The sequence below is a fragment of the Trachinotus anak genome, unplaced genomic scaffold (assembly GCF_046630095.1).
Source record: "Trachinotus anak isolate AG129_WGS33_773 ecotype Australia unplaced genomic scaffold, CSIRO_AGI_Tana_v1 ptg000011l, whole genome shotgun sequence".
NCBI lineage: Eukaryota > Metazoa > Chordata > Actinopteri > Carangiformes > Carangidae > Trachinotus > Trachinotus anak.
The window spans coordinates 11,508,871-11,534,763 of record NW_027273862.1 but is presented as its reverse complement, the minus strand read 5'-3'; the positions used below and the strand labels follow the sequence as shown (position 1 = coordinate 11,534,763).

Below are 25,893 nucleotides of genomic sequence, written 5' to 3'. Positions count from 1 at the left end.
AATGGAAGCCAACCTTGGATGGTGCGTTTGAAGAAGGCCTTGCAGGCCTCACAGGATGCCACTCCATAGTGGTACCCTGACGCAATGTCCCCACACACCAGACACAGCCTCTTGGGCATTGAATTCAGCATGTACTCGCACTTAATCTGTGAATCTTCCCCAATAGTTGATGAACAGTCCTCGTAACGCTTTGATCCAGGGCCGCCAGCAGGACCCAGGGGCCCTGTGTTGGAGCCATAAAGGCTCGGGGAGTCTAAGCCGTTGGGGTGGCCGTTCATCGTGGACGAATATGAGCCTGAAGCGTCACTGGAGCCACCAGGGGAGTGATGGTTTAGACTGTCAGTCAGGGAGGCAGGACTAGACGGCTCAGTCTTTATGTAAGAGGACGGACAGTTGGACTCAAGGTGGCGCTCCTTACTGGACATTCTGCAGAGAAGCCTGAGGGAGTGAGACAGGAACAGATAGAAGAAGACGAGGAAGAATAGTATTACAAAAAAATGTAAATATGATGGATATTTATAAAGGAAATCTAGGAGAGGGACAGAGGAAAGGCAGAACTCGAGGAAAAGAGAGGATACAGTCAAGTTCAGCAAAAGAAATTCATTTTTTGAAAGTCGAATCACAGCACAGCTTGTATTTCCTCGCTCTCACTTTCTATGATGGATTCATATTTATGATGTGATATCCAAACATCAGATTTTTACTCTGCTTTGTCATAGAAATGATAAGAGAAAGAAAGGAGAGAGTAAGAGACATAAGTAAGAAAAAGAAATACATTGTGGGTCATTAGTGGGTAGCAGAGAAGCAGCTATAGTACCACACAGTCACACAAACACATACACACGCTCAGGGCCGATGGTCATCCGTCACTCTCCAGTCAATAGCAGTTTGTTCTACATGAAGGTAATCAGTAAGCAGCCTCTGTGCTGCTCAATCATCCCAAAGACAGCCTCACACATACAAGGGTGCCCACACACACACCCACACACACACACACACACACACACACATACATACACACATACACACATACACACAGAGACACAGATTCAAACATGGTCATATTCAGGCACACACTGACAGCTTAAGATGTTAGGTGAAGTCATACAATACAAGAATGTATTTTTAAAAAACTAACAATAAAACAAAATCTCTACTAATCTGTGCAGAGCTAGTGCTGTGTTTCTCTCCTCATCTCTTGTTCTTCTCTGCTGACTCTCCTTTCCTCTATCCTGCTTCTCCAGCTTTCTCCCTCTCTCCTCTCCCTTCTTCCTCTCCCTAAGGAGGCTGACTGGTGTCTTGTTAATGGCAGTTGTAATTAACAGCTATCTTCTCTGTGTCCATATCTCTCCATCCTTCCCTTTGTCTACCTTACTATCTATCTGCCTGTCTCCATATCACTTCCTATTCACTGCCATCTCTCTCTTTCTCTTTCCTTTTGCATTACCACTCTCTATCCCTCTAACCCTGCCCTCCCTCCCTTCTCTCTCTTTTCATTGTTAAAAGCAGAAAGCACAAAAGGGGTTTTTAATTAAGGCAGGATGCTGCTAAACGAGGGGCTTCTAAAGTCCAGTCGGCCTGTAAAAGATCCCTGTTCTACAGGGACCCATAAAACACAGACAGTGTCTTGACGGAGAATGGAGAGCCAGTCGGGTGAAGGAAGGGGTGGGGGTGTGGGGAATGGATATAGACAGGAAAACAGGTAGGCAGACAGGCAGCCAAAGCAAGAGACAGACAGACTGGGAGAAGGAGAGATTGTGGGGTTGTGGGGCTGCAATGACTGATGATCGTAAAATGACAGACAGCACTTTCAGATCTGGTTGTTCGGTTTCTAATGAGCTGCAGAGATTTAATGTATTTGATGTGCAGAAAAATGAGACAAAGCGTGAGGCAACAATGCTCCTTTCCCAAAAATTCAGTGCTTTCTCTTGCATCAGTTTTTTCTTTCATTAAGTGACATGACATTTATGATGTAGCCTACAGTACTTTGCCCCCCCTCCCCTTTTCATCATATATTTCATTCCCTCCATCCCTTCCTCCCCCCTCTTATTAATCCTGGCTTTGTGGTATTCACCAATGTCTATAAATCCATTTATCTGATGCTACGGTAGGCCTTTAGTTTAAAATGAGAGGGACAGAGAGAGAGGTTTGGACACAAATTGAGAAAGAGGAAGGGAAGTAAAACAGGACAAGGGGAGTTGATGGGAGGATATAGAAGGAGAAAACAGGTAGAATAAACAAGGAAGAAATTAATGTAAACATGGAAAAGAGTGATGGGATGATGAGAGATTGCAGAGGGTTGTCATGTTCTAGTAGAGGGAGAGAAAACACAGTGGTGGGAGAAAAAGAGACTAGACCCATTTAAGTAGATGGTGTGATGGTGATGATTTAATCTCTCCTTTTTCACTCTTTATGCTCTTTTGTGCCCCCTCCCTTCGACCGTCAATCCCTCTGAGTACCATTAAGTGAAAGAGTTTAAGTGCCAAAAGATCTCAGGTGCTTTTTTCCTTCTCTCTCTCAAATTCTCATCTATCTCTCTTTCCCTCTTCCTTTCCATTCCTCCTCTTTGCCCCATCTCTCCTTTTCCTTTCCTCTATCATCTCTCTCTCTCTCTCTCTCTCTCACTCTGCTTATAAATGAAAAATAATGGCAGTCGAAGGGGGAGGAATAAAAAGAATAAAAAAGAAGACATGCGTGCAGAGGAGAGGAGCAGAGGAAAGAAGATTAAGAAATCACAGCCAGTGCGCTGTGCGGAGCGAGAGGTTGAATGCATTTATGTATGTATGTTATCAGTATAATTATGGCGCTATGTAGCGACGGCTCAGTGCTGAAAGAGCAGTCTTATTGTGCCTGTCTGCTCTTCAGATGAGTAAGGAGAGAGAGGGAAGGGGGTGGGTCTCATTTTTTATCAATTCTTTATATTTTTAGGTGTTTAAAGAGATTTATATAAAGAGGAAAAGGCTTGAGTGTATTTCTTTTTCTTTTTGTATTTTCACAAAGACGTGAGTAGTGTGTTATGAGATGATTCCAGTAAAACCCAAAGAACAGCAGTAATCAGATTTCAGTATTAGCTGTTTTACTTAATTCTGTTATAGAAAAAGGGTTTAGGATTTCATTTTCTTTCATTTTGTACATTTTTATGTACTTCAGAGGAAGAGAACCGTATAAATGTTTTTGTATAGCATGAATAAAAAGGAATGTAACTTCTGTGTACCTGTCCTCAAATTGTCATAAATCACCAGTAAGTAAGTGTTTCTGTTGTTTAATTGTTACATATTTTGTGTGATTTCAGACAGAAACTTACTAAAGTTTTTTTTTTTTCAGATCTTTGAAGTAGTTTCATAGTAAATCAGAGTAAATCCATTGCAGTAAGGTAAGGATTTACATATGTAAATTGGCCATACACTGTTTAGTTTCAGATATTCAGCTGGCCCTATTTACCTGTCTCTTACTGAGAGAGAACACTCACACACACACACCAGAGAGATTACCACCTTCCCTTGTCTCCATTTCCCGCTCGCTCCCTGTCATTTTCTCTTTCTCTTTTCCTTTTTCTTGAAGAAAAGCACAGTGACTCATGAAACAGAGATAAACATGAGGGGCCATGGAGAGAGAGCACAGCAGAAAAAACAGAATGACATGGAGGAGAGAAAGAAAGAAAAAAGTTTTTTTTTTCTTCTGTGTCTTGAAGGAAGGTGGGCCACTATAGTATGACAAGCTGTCATTAGAGTGGTGGGCTGATGCAGTGCCCTGACAACTGGCAGGGACAAACATACAATCATCGTATTAGAGCAACTACTCTCTGTGTGTCTCGGTGCTGTTGGCTGTGTGCTCCTTCACTCTGTGTTTCTGTTTGCGCTTGCACTCTTTTATTATATACAATCTTTGTATGACTGCCTCGCTAGATGGCAGCCATAAACACAAACTGATCCTCAAACAACTCCCAACTGTTTTTGCCCCCCCCCCCCAGGTTAGACAAGAGAAGAGAAGAGAAGAGAAGAGAAGAGAAGAGAAGAGAAGAGAAGAGAAGAGAAGAGAAGAGAAGAGAAGAGAAGAGAAGATGTAAGTAGCTGTGAGTTGTATGAAGGATTTACAATGGATAGTCTTGGTTTCATTCTAACATTTTCCTTTCTCTACCCAATCAGAGGCCTAGAAAATGTTTAATTTATTCACAACTATTCTTACTGTCTGTGCCCTCTGGACTTGTCATGTTCCAGATAAAAAAAAAAATCATCATAACAAATAATATTAATGGTCAAACAACCAAAATATGATTGATCATAAAGCATTTTTTAAAGAAAAAGTCCCATGGAAAAAGCGATAAAAATGAGTACAGAAGAATAAGGGGAGTGAGGAAAGAGAAGTGGTAGCAGTAGAGACAGAGAACGGAGAAGTGCTGACAATGTAGCTACCACGGGTTGGCTAATACCTTTCCATCACACCAAGCATTGTGCTCTCGATGCTGATAAGAACACGCAGTCCAATAAGCAAAAAGAAAAAAAAAAAAAAGTAAGAGAAAAAAACCTTACACAATTCTATCTAGATGATACTGGCAATGCTTTGGGATGGACGAGAGAGTGAAGGAAGGATGGAAGACAGAACAGAAAATACATTGAATTAAAAAATGGAGTGAGGACGGGAATAGGAGCAAAAAAAATGTCTTTACATTTCCATAGTTAAATGAACAGAATGATTTCATCAACAGACTGAATTGTTATTTCAGTCCTCACACTCCTCTGTTTATTTTTATTTCTTTGCTCTGTTCTCTCCCCATTTTATTCCCTTTTCAATGCTCTCCTATCTGTGGAGGGTTGTTGAACTGCGTGTCAGCTTGTTAGTCTGATACATGCACTGGTGAGTGTGCACATATACGCGCAAAAACACACATGTAAGCTTGACTTGTGCACTCATTGGTTGAAAAGGAGCTGGTTAATGTTGCTGTTAAAGAATCACAGCGAGAACACACTTTCTGTTTTCTGGTATCTGAAACAAACAAATGCGCAGACACATATAAGAAAAAAAACAACTTTTTTTGTCTGACTTTGTGGCATTTTTTGAGTTGGTGTTAATTGAATCAGTATTTTTACACTCATCCTGTGTGTGTGTGTGTGTGTGTGTGTAGTTCAAAGGCAGAGAAATAGAGCACAGGATTGAAAGAATAATCTGTGTGTTGCTGTGTAGTGTTGAGGCGCGTTTGTGTGAGTGCGTGTGTTTGAGTTCAGCTCCACAGACCCGCAGTGTGTCAATGATTATAGTTGTTTTCAGGGACAAAAATGAATAAAATACAAAATAAAAACTCACGCAGCGACAGTCAATCTAAACCACTCTCCCTCCCACTGAGCTCTCTCTCGCCCTCTCCTTCCTGCTCTCTTTGGGTCTCTCTCTTTCTCTCTCTCTGTCGTTGTTTCTACTTCTCACTCACAAACACACTCTATCATTGCTTCTCTCTCTTTCTCGTACATCCACACCCCATCCCACACACCACCTTACACCCCACTCAAATACACACACACACACACTCACACACACACACACACACACACACACACACACACACACACACGCCAGGGAGCAGATCAATTGTTACAGTGTTAGTCGGGCAGGAAACCTGTAATTCACTTCATTGGCTGCAGAATAAACCCCTGATTACATACAATCAATGTGATAATGGCTAAAACACATTCTGCCCAATGGGCTGTTGGGCTGTAAAGACCAGCAGAGGAGAGGAAATGTGTGTGTGTGTCTATATCCCTGAGTGTATGTATTTGTGACCGTGTGTTTAGACACAACGACTCCTACGTATGAATCCTAATGTGACAAACACGTACCTATACATCTGTGCTGAGGATGACTATCCACAGACACTACACACATGCACAGGTGTGAAATGAATTGGGTAAGACTTTCAGAGGCACACTGGTGGGGCTAAAGCTGTTATGATGCATCCTGGGGTTTGTAAAGTTTACACACACACACACACACACACACACACACACACACACACACACACACACACACACATTCTCCAGATGTGAATGGATAAACTGTGGGAGACAGAACACACAGAGCAGACTCAGCCAAACACTATTGATTAAGAATCATGTGCTTTCCAAACTGCAGACTGCAAACTATTTGGGAATATCATGTTGAAACTGGTCACATCAATGCAATTCATGTGCCTCAAATCATCACATGGTACTGCTGTGAAACCTGTTTCATGTGCTTTCCTCTCTTTTCATTTTGTCTGTTCTCTGCTTTATTTTACAATTTGAAGGCAGTTCGTTTTTCTCTCAAAGTCCTAAATGGTTCGTGTACAGGATCATTTAGATTTGAGAGCCTGACTGTGTTGGTGTGGTAAGTGTAGCCTTTAAGTGAAAAGATATAAAGAGGGTAAGCTTGTACAGGGCAAAAACGTAAGGCAGTGCACTGTTAACCCTGGGTGTGTGTGTGTGTGTGTGTGTGTGTGTCAGATGGGAATCTTGATGATTTAGGTCATTTTCTTGCGGAGCAGTAGCTGATAAGTGTGTTGCTGCCAGCCACTATCTTTGTCACCATGTCTCTCTCTCTCCTTACCTTTCTCTTTGTGTCTCTCCCTCTCTTTCTGTCACCTTTATCTGCTTTGTGTCATTGTATTTGTAAGGGTGGTTGTCTACTGTAAGAACAGTGCTTCAACCCTCTACAACAGCTCAACTCCAGTGTGCTGCACATCTGGAGTACAGTAAACACAAACTGTTAACTAGATTAAAGTATTTATTTGATTAATAAACAAATACGTAGGTTACTGCAAATTGGATATCTAATTCAGTTCTATTTTGGGTCTTGGCAGACTAAAGTGCATACCATGTACTTGTAGTGACCTCCAGCCTTTTACTGGAAAGGCTGAAGAGTGGAAATCAATGAAATTACTGAATGCATCCTCTTGTTAGGTAAACCTGTTTACCACAAGATACTGCACATGGCAAACATGAAATTGCTACTCCTTCTTTTCATCAGAACATGTAATGACCAATATATTCATAAATACTCATTTGTTTAAATGATGTGCACAATAAATCTGATGTGAATGCTCCCATTTTCATACCGCTTCTTCATGATATTGTTGGGAAATGTTTGTGCGGTGTGAGGGTGTGGGTGTAAGGGATATAAATTGTTGGCTGGCTCCTTTATAAAAGAAAGGTCATTGATCAAGGTTAGTGTTTGTTTCTCTATGTGTGTGTGTGTGTGAGTGTGGATTAGCAGTGTTATCGCTAAGCATTAGGGGTGCAAGAGCCCTTCCAAACACTTACCGACACTTGCTGTTGTCGCTGACACACATGCAGTCTTGCACCCACACACATTCTTACACACACACACACACACATTCAACCATTTGTGTACAGTGAGATGTGTAGCTCTCTTACCCTCTCTCATGTCCACACAGATAGAGACCTGGGCAAGGTGCCGTATCAAATGAAATTGCACAGAAGTATAATATTAAAAAAAAGTGTTTAAAAAAACAAAATATCCGCCATCGGATTAAAAACACATTTTATTAAGCAGATGGTGAAAGAGGATTTCCACTCTAGTAAATATGACAGGGCTTTCAGATGTGACATGGGAGGGAGGGAGACAGAGAAGGGAGGGGAGGAAAAGGGAAACAGACAAGGAGGGAATGGGAAAAAAGAGTGCAATGGTGCAAAAGAGAGGAGAGACAGAAAGAGGGAGAGTGTGTGTGTGAAGTAAAATCAAACTCTGGATCTGAAGGGAGTGATGAGGAAAGTGGAGTAAAAGAGAAAAAGAAATGTGGGAGAGGAGAGGAGAGGAGAGGAGAGGAGAGGGGAGCTGCATTCTTTAAGCAGATCAGATTTGGGGAAATTGGGCTGTCACTACAGGATTGTGATGATTTACACCTATCCATCACAGGGAGAGAGGGAGAAGCAGAGCCAGAGTATGTACAATAATGCACAGCATCTGTAAAAATTGAGAAGAACCATCTGTAGCACACTCCAGTGCTTACCTTTCTATCCAACCTTAAACATTTTGTAAATAACATATTAAGTATAAGGAAGAACATATTGAACATTCTGTCAGTAACACTGATGTCTATAAAAAAACAGTGATTGGTAAGAGTCAACCACGTCATTACTTCTACTGCATGATTACATTAAGTGGCAGGGATTGTGGGTCGAAAGAAATGAATGTCATAGATTATATCTTGACATTAATTAAAATACTACAAGTCCTCCTTAATATATGAAAAAATCATCTGAAAGTAAGCCCACAACCCACACAAATATCTTACTATTGCAGGTTTTGCACTAATTTTGATCTGTATTGTCACGAGCTGCTGCTGACACTTGTCCCCTCTGCCTCCTTGCCTGATCTTCCCTCTCCCTCCCCCTGTCCTTCCTCCCGCTCTCCCTCCCGTCACTGCTGGCCGATGCACCTTACAGCCTCGCTCCTGGACCATCTGTTAGGGAATCTAATTCACATCCAGTCATAATCAGGTTTGCTGGATTGCCCACTGTCTCTGCCTGCCTCTGTCTCTCTCTGTCCATCTCTGTCTCTTTCTGGCCTGCCTGGTTCTTTCTGTGCATTTCATATTCTATTTGACTGTTCATCGTCCTTACCCCTCTCTCTTCTTCTTCTGTAGAAAAACCGGATAAAAGTATGTCTCAATTTAATTTTGTGTGTTTGGATAGTTTATAATGACGCTTCTCTTTATTTTTCTGTTTTTATTCCCTTCTGTTCATTTCATACAGATAGAGCAAATTAATCGGATCTAGTCTTGTCTGATCTTATACATAATTTGGTTCTATTACGGTACAATGGCTTGACATTAAGTGACTATTCACCACTATTTGGCTTTACTTTCACGTGGTTTTAAATTCTGCTCTCCTAAACACTCATCTTTAAAACTGATTGCAAATTATAAGGATTTAAATACTACTTCACCATTTTAATAATAAAATTAATTAATAAGCATCAATTTGACATTGCATGGAGAAAATGAGGTGCTACATCAGGGTCTTAACTGTGCATGTTTATGTGTGTGTTTGTTCATGACTGAGAATAAGGTGAGTTGAGGTGAAGGGGGTGGAAGTTAATGAGAGGTGAGTGTCTGAAACCCTCTCTCTCTCTTTCTCTCTCTCGCTCTCGCTCTCTCTCTCTGGTCCTGCAGTAATCCTCTTCTATAAATCTGCAATCCAATCAGCGTTGTCCACACTTACACACACACACACACGCACACACACATGCATGCATGCATGCACGCACACACACACACACACACACACACACACACAAACACACACACACAGAGCTGCTGGGAGGCCCATCTGTGTGTTAAGGCAATCTGCTTTATCATTATGATTACATTGGGCTCAGTTTACAGCAAAGTGTGTGTGTGTATGTGTGTGTGTATTCAAGCGCACCCTGACTGCCTGACATTAATCACATTCCCATGGTTTGATGGCCTAAATAAAAAGACGAATAATATTCTTGTTGTCCAATGAAAACTACAGATCTCCTAGAACAAATCAGGAATTTCTTCGGAATTCAGAAAAGTGTTCAACTGCGAAAAGGCTCCTGGAAACAAAGGAAATGAAACATTTTTCATGTTGTTTTTATATAAACAAATTAATCTTTTTGATGAGATCTTTGTGATATGACGAGAGAATGCCATTCTCAATCATTTACATGCATTTTGAAATATGTTAATGTATTGGTTACAAGAATATAAATACTGTTTGATAACAACTGAAAGTGGAGTTTGGGGTCAAGTGTGCGTGTGTGTGTGTGTATTTGTGAGAGTGTTTATGTCAATCATGTGACTAAATCCCCTCAACACAGTTGGAGGTCGGATATCCTGGAGGGAGTGTTCATGTGATCTTATACTGCATGTGTGTTTATAAAATGCTCTCCTTCTTCTGTGTGTGTGTGTGTGTGTGTGTGTGTAAGTGAAAAATGTGTGTGTGAGTGTTTGTGCAAGAGGGTGAATTGAGGTAATTCATTTTTGCTTTTATGCCTTTTTTAAGAATTGGCCCTTTTTATTGAAGTCATTTTGACATGTTACAGTAAGAAAGTCACAGGTGTACATAAACTAATGAATGATGGCTGAATTCCATGTTACTGCATCAGTTTCAGGGTCCTGGTATTGTTCAAGCAGGTTCACACTGTCATGACTTACTGGGACACTATACTTTCTCTGCTGTGACAAGTTAATATTGTGAGCATACTCTTTATGATAAATTTTAAATATTGAAGTCTTTTTGTTTTGATTGATAATATTACATATTCCTGTATTGTAGTATTCCAGTAGAAATCTTGAGCTAAAGTTTGAGGCGGTGAACTTCAGCAGCTATTGTTAGTATTATTATTATTTACAAATCAGGGAAATACTGTTGTATCACATCTGAGACTTGGCACAGTTCTGGCAGTTGAATTCACAATTACAATATTAATTGTAGTTTGTTGGACTTGGTCCAAACTTTGGACCAATATGAGGGAAATAATGTTCCCCAGTTTGCAGTGTTGTGTGTATGTCCATCTGTGTGTACGAATGTAGTGTGACTTCAAGCCATGGCGTGACTTGCTAGCCCCTGGCAAACCTTTACACCTCTCATCACCAGACTTCAGTGTCTGCCAACATACATACACACACACACACACACACACACACACACAAACACTCTCACATTATGCTAGTAACACTCCTCTCAGTGATTGGCTGAGAGTCTGCGTGAGAATGGCTTGCCAGACCTCTAATTGGCTTGACCCAGACTAACCCTGAAATCCTATTGGACTAAGACTTCCCAGTCTACAGCACACACTGGCGCACGCACACACACACACGCGCACACACACGCACACACATGCGCACACACACGCACACACATGTGCACACTTAAAATTAAAGGGCTTTGCAAAAGCCCAACAATGCACTAATCAATAGTGCTCTAATAGGCTGTGCAATATTACAACCATAATAACAAAATAATAAATGATAGTAATGTTCATTAAGATAATCACGTCAGCCAGTGAGATCATGCAGCATATTACTGTTTGTTCACAAAAAAGAAAAAAAACACACAGAGAATGAAAAGATGACCCTTGAAAAAGGTTTATGTACAGACAAAGTTTTGGAAAGCCTATCTGAGCACTGTTGTCAAACTAATGTCAGTTCTAATCATTAGCAGTACCTTAATACAACAAGCTCAGGTGAGAAAATATGTAATAAAATATAAACACAGAACAGTAAGAACACTCGTGCTCATTAGCATAAAATAGCACAATAAACCTGCATTATGCTAACAAAACATGTACTTACAGTTTTGCAATCTGTGCATGTGTGTCTATGTCTTATCCAGAGAAACTCAGAAAGATGAAAGACAGACAGAGAATGTGGCAGAGAGGGAGAGAAGAAGGAAGAATATGAGGACAGAGAAAGTGTGTCTGTTTTATGCGTCACACATTTGCTGTGTTTTAACATTAAACAAGCAGCGTATTTACAGGTTCTAAAAATGGACCACAGCAGCCCTCAGTTTCACCTGCCTGCAACCACACAAACCGAGAACTGGTTTCCACTGGAGAGCTTTAGAGTGAAATTTCACTTTGTTGAAGCTTCTCATGCTTTTCAAGTTTTATTGCACGTGCAGATGGCATGGGGGATTACCGTTAATGGTAAAAGTGAGTGTCCTACATCTTAATGATATGATTTAAAGCCTCTGTGCTGCTGCAACACATTTGCACTACTTAAGTGTCCTTGAGCCAGAAGTTGAATCCTGCTCTCTTGTGATTCTCTCTATATACTGTAAACATATCATGACATGAAGATAGTGCTATAGGTATTTTATTACATATTTTAATTAAGTAATTCTGTGTAACGTTGCCTTTTGCACATGGTGACACAGAAACAGAGCGGCTCATTATAAAGGCTGATCTGCCAAAAATATAAAACACGCCAACCAGTTTGAAAATAAAGCCTAAGGAAAAGGAGAAATATTTTGAAAAATGTAAAGACACACACACGCGCACGCACACACACACACACACACACACACACACACACACACACACACACACACACACACACAGACACATCCCCTCACATTTGAATAGATCATGGAGACAAGTTACCTCTCTCAGCACTATGCCTCAGAGACACTGAACACGTAAAACACTGGCTTTTGATGCCTCAAAGTGCTTGTCTTTTCTCTCTCTTTCATCTGAGGTTTACAGAGGTCAAGTGAGGCTTTTGTGTAAAACTGAACCCAACAGATTCATAGATTCTTTTTCTTTTAGGTATTTTGCACTCCCTCTCTCACCCTTTCTTTCTGTGTGTCTGTGGTCTTCTTGTCATTTCGTCTTACCTGGGGTTGTAGAGGGCATGTGCGTCTCTCATGTGGTTGGCCTCCAGTGGATCGTAGCTCTGGTGCATCCTCCAGGCGCCAGCGCCGCATTTACCAAAGGTCGACTTGGAGTTATCTTCACTGCTGCTGTTCACCAATGGCCCCTTCGATAAGTTCATTCTGTTGGCAGGGGCAAAGCGAGAGAGGGAGGGATGGCAGTGAAAATACAGCAGTAAAAGGTGGAGAAACAGTAGGTGAGAAAGAACAGTTGAGACATGACTTTTCTAATGCTACACAGTGCTACACAAGGATGTCTGATAAGTAGTAAAGTAAAAGGTACAAAATCTGTTTAAAAAATACTCTAATGTAAATACTATAAAAATGACATAGGTATCAATGTTGCATTGATGTCAAAATGAGGCAAATAACATAAAAAATGTAGAGAAAACTGTAATGTAAAAAATGTAAAATAAAATAAAATAAAATCCTCTTTTTTTACATTCTATATTTCTTAGTACCAGAATCTAGTTTCCTTTTTCTGTTCAAATGAGGAAAAACATTGAAAGAACAGAAAGACATAGTTAAGAAAAACATTAACATCTCTAAAATATGTATTCATATATTTATTTTACTTAAGAGCTCTCAATATTTAATACATTTTAATTTTAGAAATAGGAACCATTTTTGCATATAAAGTTGAAAAAAGTAAAGACAAAACTTAAAGATAAAAAACAAACAAACAACAAAAAAAACCAAAATAGAAAAACAAAAAAACTATAAAAATTTAAATTTGACAATCAATGTAGTGGCTGACAAATGAGCTGAAGAAAATTCTAGATGTTATAAATGTAGTCAATGGACAATACACATACACACATTCATACATACTCATTTTGCTTGTCTGGATGCCCGCAGTACATCTAACAAACAGCTGCAGTATACACAGACAGTTATACAGCTGTGCAACTACTCAGTTCAGACTGGACATAGGAAGGTAGGTATGCAGACAGTGAGAGAAAACACAGTCAGTGTGAAGTTTGAAGACGTGGAAAGACAGACTGACATGTTGAGAGCACCGTCAACAGGCAGAGAGACAGACAGCTGTCAGCCAGACGGACAGATGCACAGGGGACAGGTTGGGACTTTAAACCAGAACATGAGAGTGTGTTAACATATTTCAAATGCATCTGCCTGTGCGCACATGCATCGGTGGATGCGTCAGGCTGTTAATTGCTGCGTTTAACGTCAGAGCAGTTTTACCAGTTTTATCATGGAAAAGGCTTTCAAGCTGAGGGAGTATAAAAGTAAAGGCACCGGAGGAGGGACTGCCATCTGTCAATCAAACCCAATGCTGTCGTCAGGGGAAGAGCTGTTGCTGGGGTGATAAGGTCACCACAGGCAATGGAATCAAAATCATCCATTTCAAAAAATAAATTCATTAAAAACATGGAGTGAAAGAAAAAAGGGCCGGACATCAAGGAGGAGGAAATAAGGCAGCGTTTGTAATAAAACTGGCTGGGCGTCCTACATTTAAACAAAACTATCAGGGGAGAATGGAGCAGGGCCAACGGGAAGAAAAGCACTTAAAGGTGGACAAAATATAGCAAAGACAGACACCAATTCAGGCTGTGGTGCAGATGTCAGAACACAATTGGTAACAAAGCGATCCCTCTAAAAATAATGTAAAATGCATAAGCGATGCCTGCTGGCGACGCCCGGGGCTTCCCTGCTTTGCAATTGAGCATTTGTATGTTTTTTGCATAGTTACAGATAAGTTAACATAATTATGTTTGCTTACTGTAAAATGGCCCGAAAAAGGGAAAAATTCTTGGCATTTCGATGTAATGCTGGAACTTTGCTGAACAAGTGTACAAACTGAAACAGTAATTCCTTTATATTGGTTTTGGAAAATGCTGATCAACCCCTTTACATCAAACCAAACCATCCGGGAGCAATTGAAAGAAAGTGGAAGTGCTTCTAAATAAAATAATATTATTTCTTTTTTGGTTTTGTGTGTGTGTTGTCTCAGACACAGTGTATCAGTAAACAGAGCGGGATGTTTGTATGTGTCACAAACTGATAGACTTGTGTTTAACACACAAACAATAACCACAGACGTTTGTGTGTGCGTGTGTGCGTGCGTGCGTGCGTGTGTGTCATGATGTCTCACTGTGGGTTCCTGTTAAGGTGAGGGCAGGTAGACAGACAGGTAGACAGACCAATCACTCGCCTGACAGCCATCCCTCCATCCACAGAGCTGGGTTGGCTCAGTGAGAGGTGGAGGGCCAGGGTGTGTACTATGTAGGTTTTAGTTCCACTCTGGTGAATAGGAGGAATCGATATCTTGCTGCTGCTGCTTCAGACACTTATTGGCTTTGGTTGCGGTGTCACAATGCTATATAGACAGGCAACACTTAATACTGCTTTTTTTATGGGGAGTGTCCTGGTGTCACACTGGACTGTGCATCCATGTGGACGTGATGCTGTTAGTTTGAATCCCCTACCCTGCCTTTTCAGTTGCGCATGAGCTGAAGTAACTTATTTAACTTCAGGAAGAATTTAAGTTTAAATCATTTCATATCATATGCTTTACCAAATTGTTAGATAAATCACTATCACAAAAACGGCTTTTGGATTTTTCAGAAATCACCTCCAGTCTGCCACTTGCATTAACCCGGACTCTAAACCTGTTGGGGATTACAAAGAGAGATTCTGTTTTATTCTATTATACCTTATGGCAATGTAATCAGATGTTTTTTTCATGTTTTTATGCATTCTAGAAGATTCAATTTAGGCTAAAAGGCATCTTCAAATTATCAGACAATCATTTAAATCAGGCATTAAAAAATACAATATGCTCAGGGTATAGTACTAAATGCAGACAAAAAAGTAAATGTTAATTTAAAAATTAAACATTTTCTCTCCATCAGTGCATTCAGATTATTTTAAGGAACCTTTCATTTTAGCTATTCAAAACCATTAAAGTACTAACACATAAAATAAATAGCTCAGGTCATAAATATTTATGTCTGCTTACAAAATAAAAGGAGAGAATAAAGGAGAGCAGTATTAACCTATGTGATTCTACCTAACCTATTTCACGCTCCTGTCAGTACATGTAAGTAGCACCAGCACACACACGCACATACACATACACACACAGAAACCCGCATTGTGGACGTGTGGCAGTGTGTGTGTGTGTGCTTGTGTGTGTGTGTGCTTGTGTGCATGTGTGTGTGTGTGTGTCTGTGTAAAAGTAGGGAGATCGTGGGTGTCTTTCTGATGCTCAGTGACTCGCTCATGTGTTGCTGGCCCATCTGTGAACATAATGACCATGACACAGTATGTGTGTGTGTGTGTGTGAGTGTGTGAGTGTGTGTGTGTGAGTGTGTGTGTGTGTGTGTGTGACATGGTGATGCAGTGATTGATGAGACAGTTGCCATTCTTGCTAATGCAAAACGCACCTATCCCTGAAGGGAGCAAATGCCACAAAACACACGCACACACACACACACACACACACACACACACACACACACACACACACACACACACACACACACACACACACACACACTTCAACTGCCCTACCTAATTACCCCTCTAGTCAGGGCAGTGTGATGTCTTCTCATAGTCACATGTGCAATAAGTATCATTACCATACGTAAGTATAACTAAATAAGCATTAATGTGGTCTGATAAACACAGTTACACATATGAAAACTGATAAATGTCCCAACAAAGAACTAAGACGACAAATGTATTTACAGGATTATGGCAGAGAGAAACAAGGAGATCTAGTTCACCTGCTGTGCTTAAGTAGAGCATGAATACACACTTTCTGCTAAAACAGTATGCAATAACACAAACCAGACAAAGCAAAGCGAAAATCAATAATCCTTTAATTCACCTCTTTTTCTTGCTTTTCAGCAGGAAAAGTGTCACTCTTGAACGGTCTTTTCATCACTAGGGTCCATGAAAACAAGCTGAGATATGACTTATGACTTTCTCTACGTCGCGTATACAGGTTATATTGTTAGTTATTGAAGATAACAGTGCTACATAATTGCTTAAAATGTAAATGTATAAGTCTCATAGAAAGAGTCTGAGACAGACATGTTAACATGATCCTAACGCAAAACAAGCACAAACACATTTTCATGCGGAAGTGTGTGAGTCCATTTCTCTGTCTGCATGTGCATCAGGGCAGGTGGGGTCCGACACAGCCCTGTGAGTGTCTGAGAGGATGTGGATGTGTGTGTGCGTTAGCATTAGCGACGGGAGCCGTTAGCGGGGCAGGCGGCAGATGGGCTGTCGGCCTTAATAGGGACTGAGCGGGTGCAGAAAGGTGACAGCTCCACAAGGGAGGGGTGTGTGGGGAGGGAGAGGAGGAGTGTGTGTGTGTGTGTGTGTGTGTAAGGGGGGGGGGGGTGTGAAGGAAGATAGGGATAAAGAGGAAAAAAATTATCTGTGGAGGTGAAGAAAAGAATGGATCAGCAGTGTAGAAGAATGCAACTCATGAGGGCACGAAGTGTTTAATTTATGGAATATATTCATCCATATGTAAATATAACAAACAAAAAGGTTTTCACCTCGTCTTATAGAGTGCTTGCTTTCTTTAATCTTGTCATTAAAGTTTTTCAGTTTGTTGTTCGTGTTGAAAAAATCCAATTGTGGCATTCCTATTTAAAACTACTGATAATCTAAGGCTTGTGTAAAATATTTCATTTAACCTGCATCTACATTGTAACGATGAAATGCACGTCTAGTTTTTTCAGTGTCACAAATCTGACTCAAGCCATTTGAGGGCACACCAGCTCAGACACAGAGTCAATACACACAATAAACACAGTGGCAGAAACGAGGGCCCTAGCCACAAATGTATCTTTCTTTTATGGTCACAGGAGGCTACACAGTGTTGCACATGTGCACAACAATGTGTGCGAACATATGACTGACGTCGTCATGCACACGCGTACAGCTCTGTCTCAGAGCTGAATCGTCGGGACAATTTAAGGTGCAAAGACACAGGAACGCTGTTGAGGTTGTTCGTTCTGTCGAAACACAAACCTCCAGAATGAGCTGCTTTGTACCCTCGACAGACGAGTCGGAGACATTTCTCTTGCGACAAAAACAGCAGGGTGTGAAAGATATTATAAACTTACATGCATTTTATACAGACAGGCACATATTGTTCACCAATTTATTCGTATCAAGAGAGTACATTTTGTTTGTTTGTTTTTGCAATAAAACAAACTGCTCATTCCATCAGTGAAAACCTGAGAGAGAGCGAGAACAGAAATTAAAATCATGAACCAGAGTCAAGAACACTTCTTTGCTGGCGCTATTGTGTTTTAACAAAATATCTGTTGCATTTTAAAGGCTACATCTAAATTTTAATATCACTATAAGCAGTGACGAAACAAACTTTAAATTTAAAAACTAAAATATTCTTTTCTTTTTTTACCTATACCACGAGTACCCTGCGAATGTTGCTCTAGAGTGAATCACAGTTCTCTAATTCAGAAAAGACGTGCTCTTGTTAAGTGCCTGTATGTTTGAGTTTATTTGTGGGCTAAGGTGCATTCGATAAAGTTGGTAAATTACACCAAATGAAATGCTCAGTGCGCGGACAAGAGAAAAGAAAGAGAGGAGGGAAAGAAAGGAAGACTATAAAAAAACTAAAGAGAGGGGTGGGGTGGTGGGCTGGGCTGTCATTCTCTCCCCATCAGGCACACACATGAAGCATGATGGGAGGATGAGAGGAGGAATATTTCACTGTCAGTCTGAAGGCGGCATGGTCATTCATTTCTTTCTCTCTCTCTTTGTATCCATCTATTTTCCCTTCTACTGTATCTTTCCTTTTTTGTCTTTTTGAACCCCCACCACCACCACACACACACACACCAAACATATGCACACACACACACAAACACACACACACACACACACACACACTGTTGAAACAATGACAATTTAATAGTACCATAGGCCTGGGCATGCAGACGGAGAGAACTACCCAAGCAGCCAATCTATAGGGCTCTCCCCACGGACACTGAGAAAGGAAGAGCGCAGCACAGGGGAAGTGCAAAAGACAGACAAGATGCTTGAACCTGCATCATTCTCTCGATCCTCTCTAACTCATGGATACACTCTTCCACACCACCACACACACACCCACACACACACACACCCACACACGGCACCTCTCCATCTAAATCTGTTTTATTGTGGCCCAGTCTCTGCTGTCTCCTCCCATTAGGAGTGAGAGGCAGCATTAGAAGCCTTGAGCACGACACGATGGGCACACGCGCACGCACACGCACACACACACACACACACACACGTATATATACACTGCTCTCCTGAGCTAATGCGCAACTTAATAGTTTATCCAAAGAACAGATAAAAGCACATTTTAGTGACTCCTCTACTATTAACAATAAATACCACAGCAGTGACAATACCAAATCTGCATAAGACATGAATTATGAAAAGTCAACATTCCCTAAAACGAAACAGACAGATCTGTATAAAGTTTCACAAAAGTGGGAAAATACCACATATTTTTGACACAGAGAGTTCATATTTAACTATTAAAGAAACTCCCCTTTTAACTCTGCATCTCTCTACACAGCTATGAAAAGAAGATACCTAAGAAAGGCAGGCTAGAGAGTGAGACAGAGTCAGAATGTAGCAGTAAAAAGAGTCATTCTTAGTCAAAGCATAAATGATTTGATAGATTGGGATGACAGTAATAATAAATGAAGGCATATTTTGATGTATGGATGATGGAGATGTATGGATGATGAACACAAGGAATGAGCAGATGAGAGTGTGGGGGGTGCGGGGTGGGGGTGGAGGGGTGGGGGTAAGAGACGAGAGGAGATGAGTGGCCTTGCCTCTCACAATATTTCACTTTCTCCCTCCACATTTAGCTTCACCACCAGTGTGGTGTAATGGCTAATTGCAGTGAGTGTGTGCGGGTGTCACAGCTGGTATGGTCTCTCTTACTGCTCTTTCAAGACATAAAGGCCATCACTGACCCATGACACACACACACACAAACACACACACGCACAGCACTGACGGACTGCGCATAAATCACTGAAATTCACATCAAGGCTCGTCCCATTTTGCTTTGTCATCTGTGTGTATGTGCATTTGAGAGTGCGATATGTGTGTTTTCAATTTCTGCATATGTGTGTGTAAGTCCACGTGTGAGTGTGTAATTGCGTTTCTTTTTACTTTTTATCTGCAAATGCTTGAAAAGTGCGTGCTAGTCCATTGCTGTGCGCGTGTGAGGGTGTGTGTTTCCGTGCACGTGTGTGTGCATGCATGTGTGCGTCCATGCGTACGTATGTGTCCAGCGGACCCCTAAGTGCTAGTGTCAGACAAAAGCAACACACACCCCCCCCCCACACACACACCCCCCCCCCCCCCCCCCCCCACACCCCCACCCTCCCACACCTCTTGCTCTGTCTGTCTCTCTCATTGCATCGCTCACTCTTTAGGGGACTGAATTACCACTGGAATGCCCGGACCCTTCACATGAGAGAGAGGCCGTCGCATGCATGAGCGGCGTGTGTGTGTGTGTTTGTGTGTGTTTCCGTGTGTGTTTGTGCATGTGCGTGTGTGCAGACTTCAACAATGCATAAACTGACAGACAAAAAGAAGAACACTTCCTTGCACAGGCCACCAATGGGTCAGCAAAAACACACACCCGCGTGCACACACACAGAATACGGGGAAGCAAGAACCCATGCGTGACAACAAACAGATGCAAATGTACACACATTCAGACACACACACACACACACACACACACATGCACAGCCAACAAATCAGTGTGGCACATATTGACATGCTTTGACAGATGAATTAAGTAAATGATTTTATAAGGAGATTAAAAGGATTTTAATTTACGCAATCTCTCTTTGCCCACCCCCCCTTCCCTCCCTCCAGTCAGCTTTACCCCTCTCTCTCTCTCTCTCTCTACTGCTTTCTCTCCCTCATGGGCTGAGAAAAATGAGAGACTGACAAAAAGTAAAAGGCCAAAATAAACATTAAAAAAATGTTCATCTTAATTTCAAGAAGTGAGAAATATATTCTTTCATTCTTATCAACTCCAGAGATGTTGATCTTTTCCTCACCAAAGGAACATGATCATTACTTTTTTTTTTAAGCAACGAGGACATTATTTCACAGCTGCATCTATCAGGTTTATTTGTGTTTTAGGAAAAACAGTCTTAGCACTCAGTGATATTTTGAACTAGCAGAGTGTAAGCAGAACTGATCGGCCTTTAAGTTTCAAAAATTACATTTTCTACAGTAAATTCACCTAAATTAGATTATATCACCAGGTAAAATCATAAAGAAATAAATCATTCTGAAATCATCAAGGTCAAAGTATTGCTCCCAAATGAACTGAAACAATGGAATTTGTCTGCAGACAATAAGATGAAGACTCTAAGACTTGCAGGATGAAAACTGAGCGCTATCTCTTGCACCCAATTAATCATTAAATCTGTTCAAGTAGAAAATAAATGCCACTATAACTAAATTATTTTGTATTTTTCTAATATTTATGCATTTAGTGTGATCGGCTTAAAATTTTCTCTGGCAGACCCTGACTGATTTCAAACATGGACCAACTGTTATTCAGTCAGACATGAACAGAAATTTAGAATTTTATTTAAAATCAGAACAATTTTATTTGTTTAACATTTCAACTAATTGAAAAAAAAAATTAAAAAAAATTAAAGGTAGACAAAGATCATAACTGAAAATGATTCAGACTGAAATCACTTCTGCTGCCTTGTGTTGCTCTTCGTCTCCCACACTGGAAACCTTGCCTGAATGATCTGCACGGCCGCTGTGCGATTCTCACCACCCGTCTCCCTCACACCCACTGACAAAAACCTCCAAATTCACTAAAGTCACTAAATATATCTTAATGATATGCAAATGGTATGTACATGGTGACATGAGGGGAATGCAATTATGTTAACAGCTTAAGCGGTACTTGTTGTTGTTATTATTACTATCGGTATGATCATCATTATCCCTAATATTTTAATTAGTGTAGGAAAGCAGTGCCTGAGAGCAAAGGAGGGGAAGCCTGAGCAGAGAAAGGGGAACGGCGGATGGATGGATCGATGGATGAATGAATGGACAGATGAAGGACTGGACAGGCAGATGGGTGGAAGAATGGACCACAGGGTTTTTTTTTAAATAGGTGTGAGTGGTCCCAGCTTACATACACTCACAGAAACACACACAGGTAAAGAATGCTAATTCTCTGACATGAACGTGTGTTTTTCGGTCAGTATAGTGTAATGATGTCTAAACACAGCCCTCATACTTCTTCACCCATTATGGACCAAACATTGGTTGTAAGTGGTTACTGTATTTGTCTCAAAAACTTCACAACTGTAGTTGGTTCTTAAAACACACCACACTGTGTTGCAGTTGAATGACAAACGCACAGAGAGACTGCTCAGATACAGTGCACAGGGTTGAGTCCATGCAGTCGGAGATGTACTGAGCTCAAAGTCTGCTGTGGACATCCAGTCGTTAGATTAACAAAAGGAAATAAGTAGGCTCAATATAAAAGGTCGTTCTAAAGATCAAAACCTCAAACTCACTAACAGCCTGCTTTATCACATTGCACTGATATTCAAATAATCATTGAAAACCCTTTGTGTTTTTTTTTTTTTAATCATTAATGTTTAAAGAAAAAGATGTGTGTAAAAGGGGTCAACTCTTTAGATATTTGCAAATCTCAGTTATTTGTTGCAAATATAATCATAATGAAACAGACTGAAAATTTAGCTTCTAAAAATAACAAAAGTTCACTGGTAAAGAAGTGGTATTTTTCCTTTTTTTAAAAATGTCCCTCTATTTTCCACATGCTTTGTGGCAAGAGGGTCTCTGCATGAAAAGACACAGACACATACAAAGGTGAAAAAGCTTCAAAACACACAAAAAATATCAGCTCTCATTAAAAACGTGAAGAATGCCATGTTCGGGAAACACATCAGTATATCATTCTGCACTGGCTTTTGCTTTGACATTGTCCTTTCAGTTCTCCAGCTCCGACTTTCTGCCCGAGAAGACACTTCAACTGTGGCTGTGATTCAGGGTAAAGCATTTTAATTTATTTAGGCTACTGTAAAGCCATGGCCACCTTGAAAAAAAAATAGCCTGCATATATATATATATTTTTTTATCTCTATACACATTGTCATTGAAAATCTTGGCATTAATAATGGCAGTGCAAATTTTACAGTGTCAGTGAGATGAGTGAATTCATAGCTGCATGCAAAGAGGGTGCAGTCACTTACTGAGTTACACTCATCTCTTCAGATAAATCCATCCTTTCCACTGTAATGTTTAAAACGGTGTGTATAATAATGTAATTGATGTTCTTCGAAAAATTGAGTTTGATTGCCCTCATTTTGTATTTCCATTAAACACACCTTACACGCACAACAACTCACACGCTCTGCTGTCCACTCCTCCCATCAGTTCATCTGCATTTTGAACAGCATCTTAAACATACACCTAAAAGAGCAAAGCTTTGGCAAAAGGAGCAGCTCAGCGGCAATCACTTGTTTGTGTGTGTGTGTGTGTGTGTGTGTGTAACTGTCTCTAATTCCTGTGCGGGGCCACACGCTGAGTTGCCCGTCTGAAATTCTACCTCCTCTGGCATTTAAGAGCGCAGCTCTCCCCCTATCCTCCTCCCTCCTCTCTTATGGGCCCTTCTCTCCACGTTATTCCTGTAACCTCAATGCCCCGTTACTTCGCTGACTCTCTGCTTGAATGAGCACTCACTTAAAACATACGTGCACAAGCATAAACACATGCACACGCACGCACAGACATCCCCTGACTGAGCTGATGTTTTGTCATGAGAACAGTTTGAAGCAAAGTAAAACACTGTCTTAAAAAACAGAGAAAGTGAAGGAGAAACAGTGTCTCTGTAATTAACGTGTGTGTGTGTGTGTGTGTGTGTGTGTGTGTGTGTGCGCGCGCGCGCGCGCAGGTGTTTGTGTGGGTATGTCTCGCTCCCAGGTGGAGGGACAGAAATTCCGCTCCTCTGCCCACTGAGTAAGAGCTTCTGTCCGGATACTGCAGCCACACACACACACACACACACACACACACACACACACACACACACAAACACACACACACACACGCGGACAGTGAACGCGTGCTACCTGACAGCAGAAACAACCTTGACGTGGAGCCGGCCACCTCCGCTGCATACCAGCACACACACACACACACACACACACTCACACACACACACACTCATTCACAGTGAAAGTATGACAATGACAATGACAGTGACAAGTTGGATGATGAATTAAAGGATAAGATTAAAAGGTAAAATTTACCTACTCTTGTTCAGAGTGCATTAAAAAACACTCGGATAACGGGTGTCCTACCAAATCCATCGGCGATACCGGGTCATTGTCATGTCAACCTCCTCCAGGAAAAAATAAAAACAAGAAAATTTTGAAAAATCAAAGTTTTTATATCTCTCCTCTCTCCTCCTCTTCCTATGGTCTTCCTCTCTCTCTCTCTCTCGGTCCTTCCTTCCGCTTGGAGGGAGCAACACAATTACCAGGCACTGCGCTGCCTGCACTGATCGGCTCTGCTTGTGTGTGTGGATCTGAGGGAGCGTGTGTGTGTGTGTGTGTGTGTGTGTGTGCGTGTCTATGTGAGAGCCAGGGAGAGGGGGCTAGAGACACACACAGCCAGCCAGCCAGGCAGTTGGGACGGAAAGCTGCGCCGCTGTCCTAATCAACGACTTAAAGCCCCGATAGCAGCTCATGAATATTAAGCAGTGTTTTGCATATGCAGTCCCTCAGGCCCTGCTCCTGCTGTGATTGGTGAATGCATGACCAATGGCTGCGGGCAGGGGCGGAGTAAGGGGTGGAGACAAGTAGAGAGCAAGAGAGAGAGAGAGAGGGAGAGGGAGAACAGCAGGTGGAGAGGGAGGGATCGGACAAAGAGCGATAGAAGGGAATAGAGAGGGAGGGAGGAACGGAGACAGGTGAGGGAAAGATTTGAAGCCAGACAACCCGCGTTCTTTCTGTCTTCTTTCTTTCTTTCTTTTTTCTTTAATCTCCCCAGCAAACATTTCTGCTCCTGTCTCTTAGACAAACTCTTTAGGTTTCTGTTGCTTTTAATGTACCTGCAATGGAAACTGACCCCCCCCCCCTCCAAAAAAAAGAAAAAAAAAAACTATGTGAAAAACATCTTCCTTTTAACAACATAACAACATTAAAACTATTTTAAAATACAAACCTTGCCAGCAAAGGCAAAACATCTGAGTTGCAGCAAAATTATGGATTCCTGTCAGCTCAGCCACAAAACACAAAATTGACCGAATCAAATCCACTGAATTGCAAGATCAAAGGAAAAAGTGTAAGCTTGACCCTAAACCCTAAGCCTAAATAATGTGTCACACTGCAAATATACACACACATACACACACACACACACACGCATGCACGCACGTGCACACACACACACGCATGCACAGAGGCACAGCAGAGTCCATCACAGCTCAGCAGTAAAATAAGGGATTATGGCAATTCCAGGGCCCTTGTCCTTTGTTGTGGAATGATTTGGGAATGATTGGGACAAGGTTTTCCCTGCTGCTTGCTGTTTTGTCGAGCTCCCTGCCATCTTGGTACCAGCAGGCTGTGTATTCCCAGTATTGCCAATATTTCTAACACCTTGGAATGTGGGCATTGTCAGTGCAAGAGGGATTCTCCAGCAGAATTAGCTCACCGCTCCTCGGTCTCAGAGAGAGGAGGAGACAGAGGACAGAGAACGTGAGGAGAGAGGGAAAGGTCTTTTCTCCAAAAAAGGAAAATGGGGAACCCGCAGAGAGAGTCAGATCTGCTTCGCTATAATGATGCACACACTTCTCATTCTCTCTTTCTTTCTCTCTTTCTTTCTTTCAAAATTTTTCCTCCTTTCTATCTGACTTTTCCAACACTCTGACACCCCTGCACACAGGATGGAGGAGGGAGAGAGAAGTGTGGAGGAGAGAGGGATAGAGAGAAAGAAGATCAGCGGGGCTGGAAAGGGGGGATGCAAAGATGAAAGAGAGTGGTTGTGATTAGCAGCTTTGGAAGCGAACAGATAATAAAACATTTCCTGAAACCAATCTCTGCTTTGATGTACGTGTGTCTGTGTGCGTGTGTGTGTGTGTGTGTGCACGCGCGTAACTGCAACCTCTTTTTCTTTCTCTTTCTTTCACACACTTGCACAAATATGTTTAAACACACAGTCAGATGCATAACACCTCTGCTTTGTTGGCTGACAGTGAAATGTCCATATATTTATTACTTTACTTAAAGACCCTTTTTCTCTCTTGAAGTGACGACAAACATGGACAGGCCTCTGATTTTCACTGTAGGATGATGAAGAATCTGTGTGGAGCTCCATGGAGAACACAGGAAGTCCTGTTAACCAAGCAAGCCATTGGATATGGTCATTATCTAATTCTCAGAACCCAGGGAATCTACAGCACTGAAAT

The 25,893-nt window shown here is 41.3% G+C and overlaps 1 protein-coding gene across 4 annotated transcripts in view; it reads right to left on the bottom strand.

The window, feature by feature from the left end:
• esrrga (estrogen-related receptor gamma a) overlaps window positions 1–24,554 on the bottom strand; it is a 75,576-nt gene extending 51,022 nt beyond the window's left edge. For all 4 annotated transcript variants that reach the window (XM_071489061.1, XM_071489063.1, XM_071489062.1 and 1 more), the window contains exons 1-3: window positions 23,739–24,554; window positions 12,351–12,509; window positions 14–438 (exon numbers count right to left, since the gene is read on the bottom strand). In XM_071489061.1, coding sequence (XP_071345162.1) covers window positions 14–438; window positions 12,351–12,509; window positions 23,739–23,794 — 640 coding nt within the window. In that variant the 5' untranslated portion in view covers window positions 23,795–24,554. The remainder of the gene's footprint in view (window positions 1–13; window positions 439–12,350; window positions 12,510–23,738) is intronic.
• Between the last annotated feature and the right edge of the window lie 1,339 nt (window positions 24,555–25,893).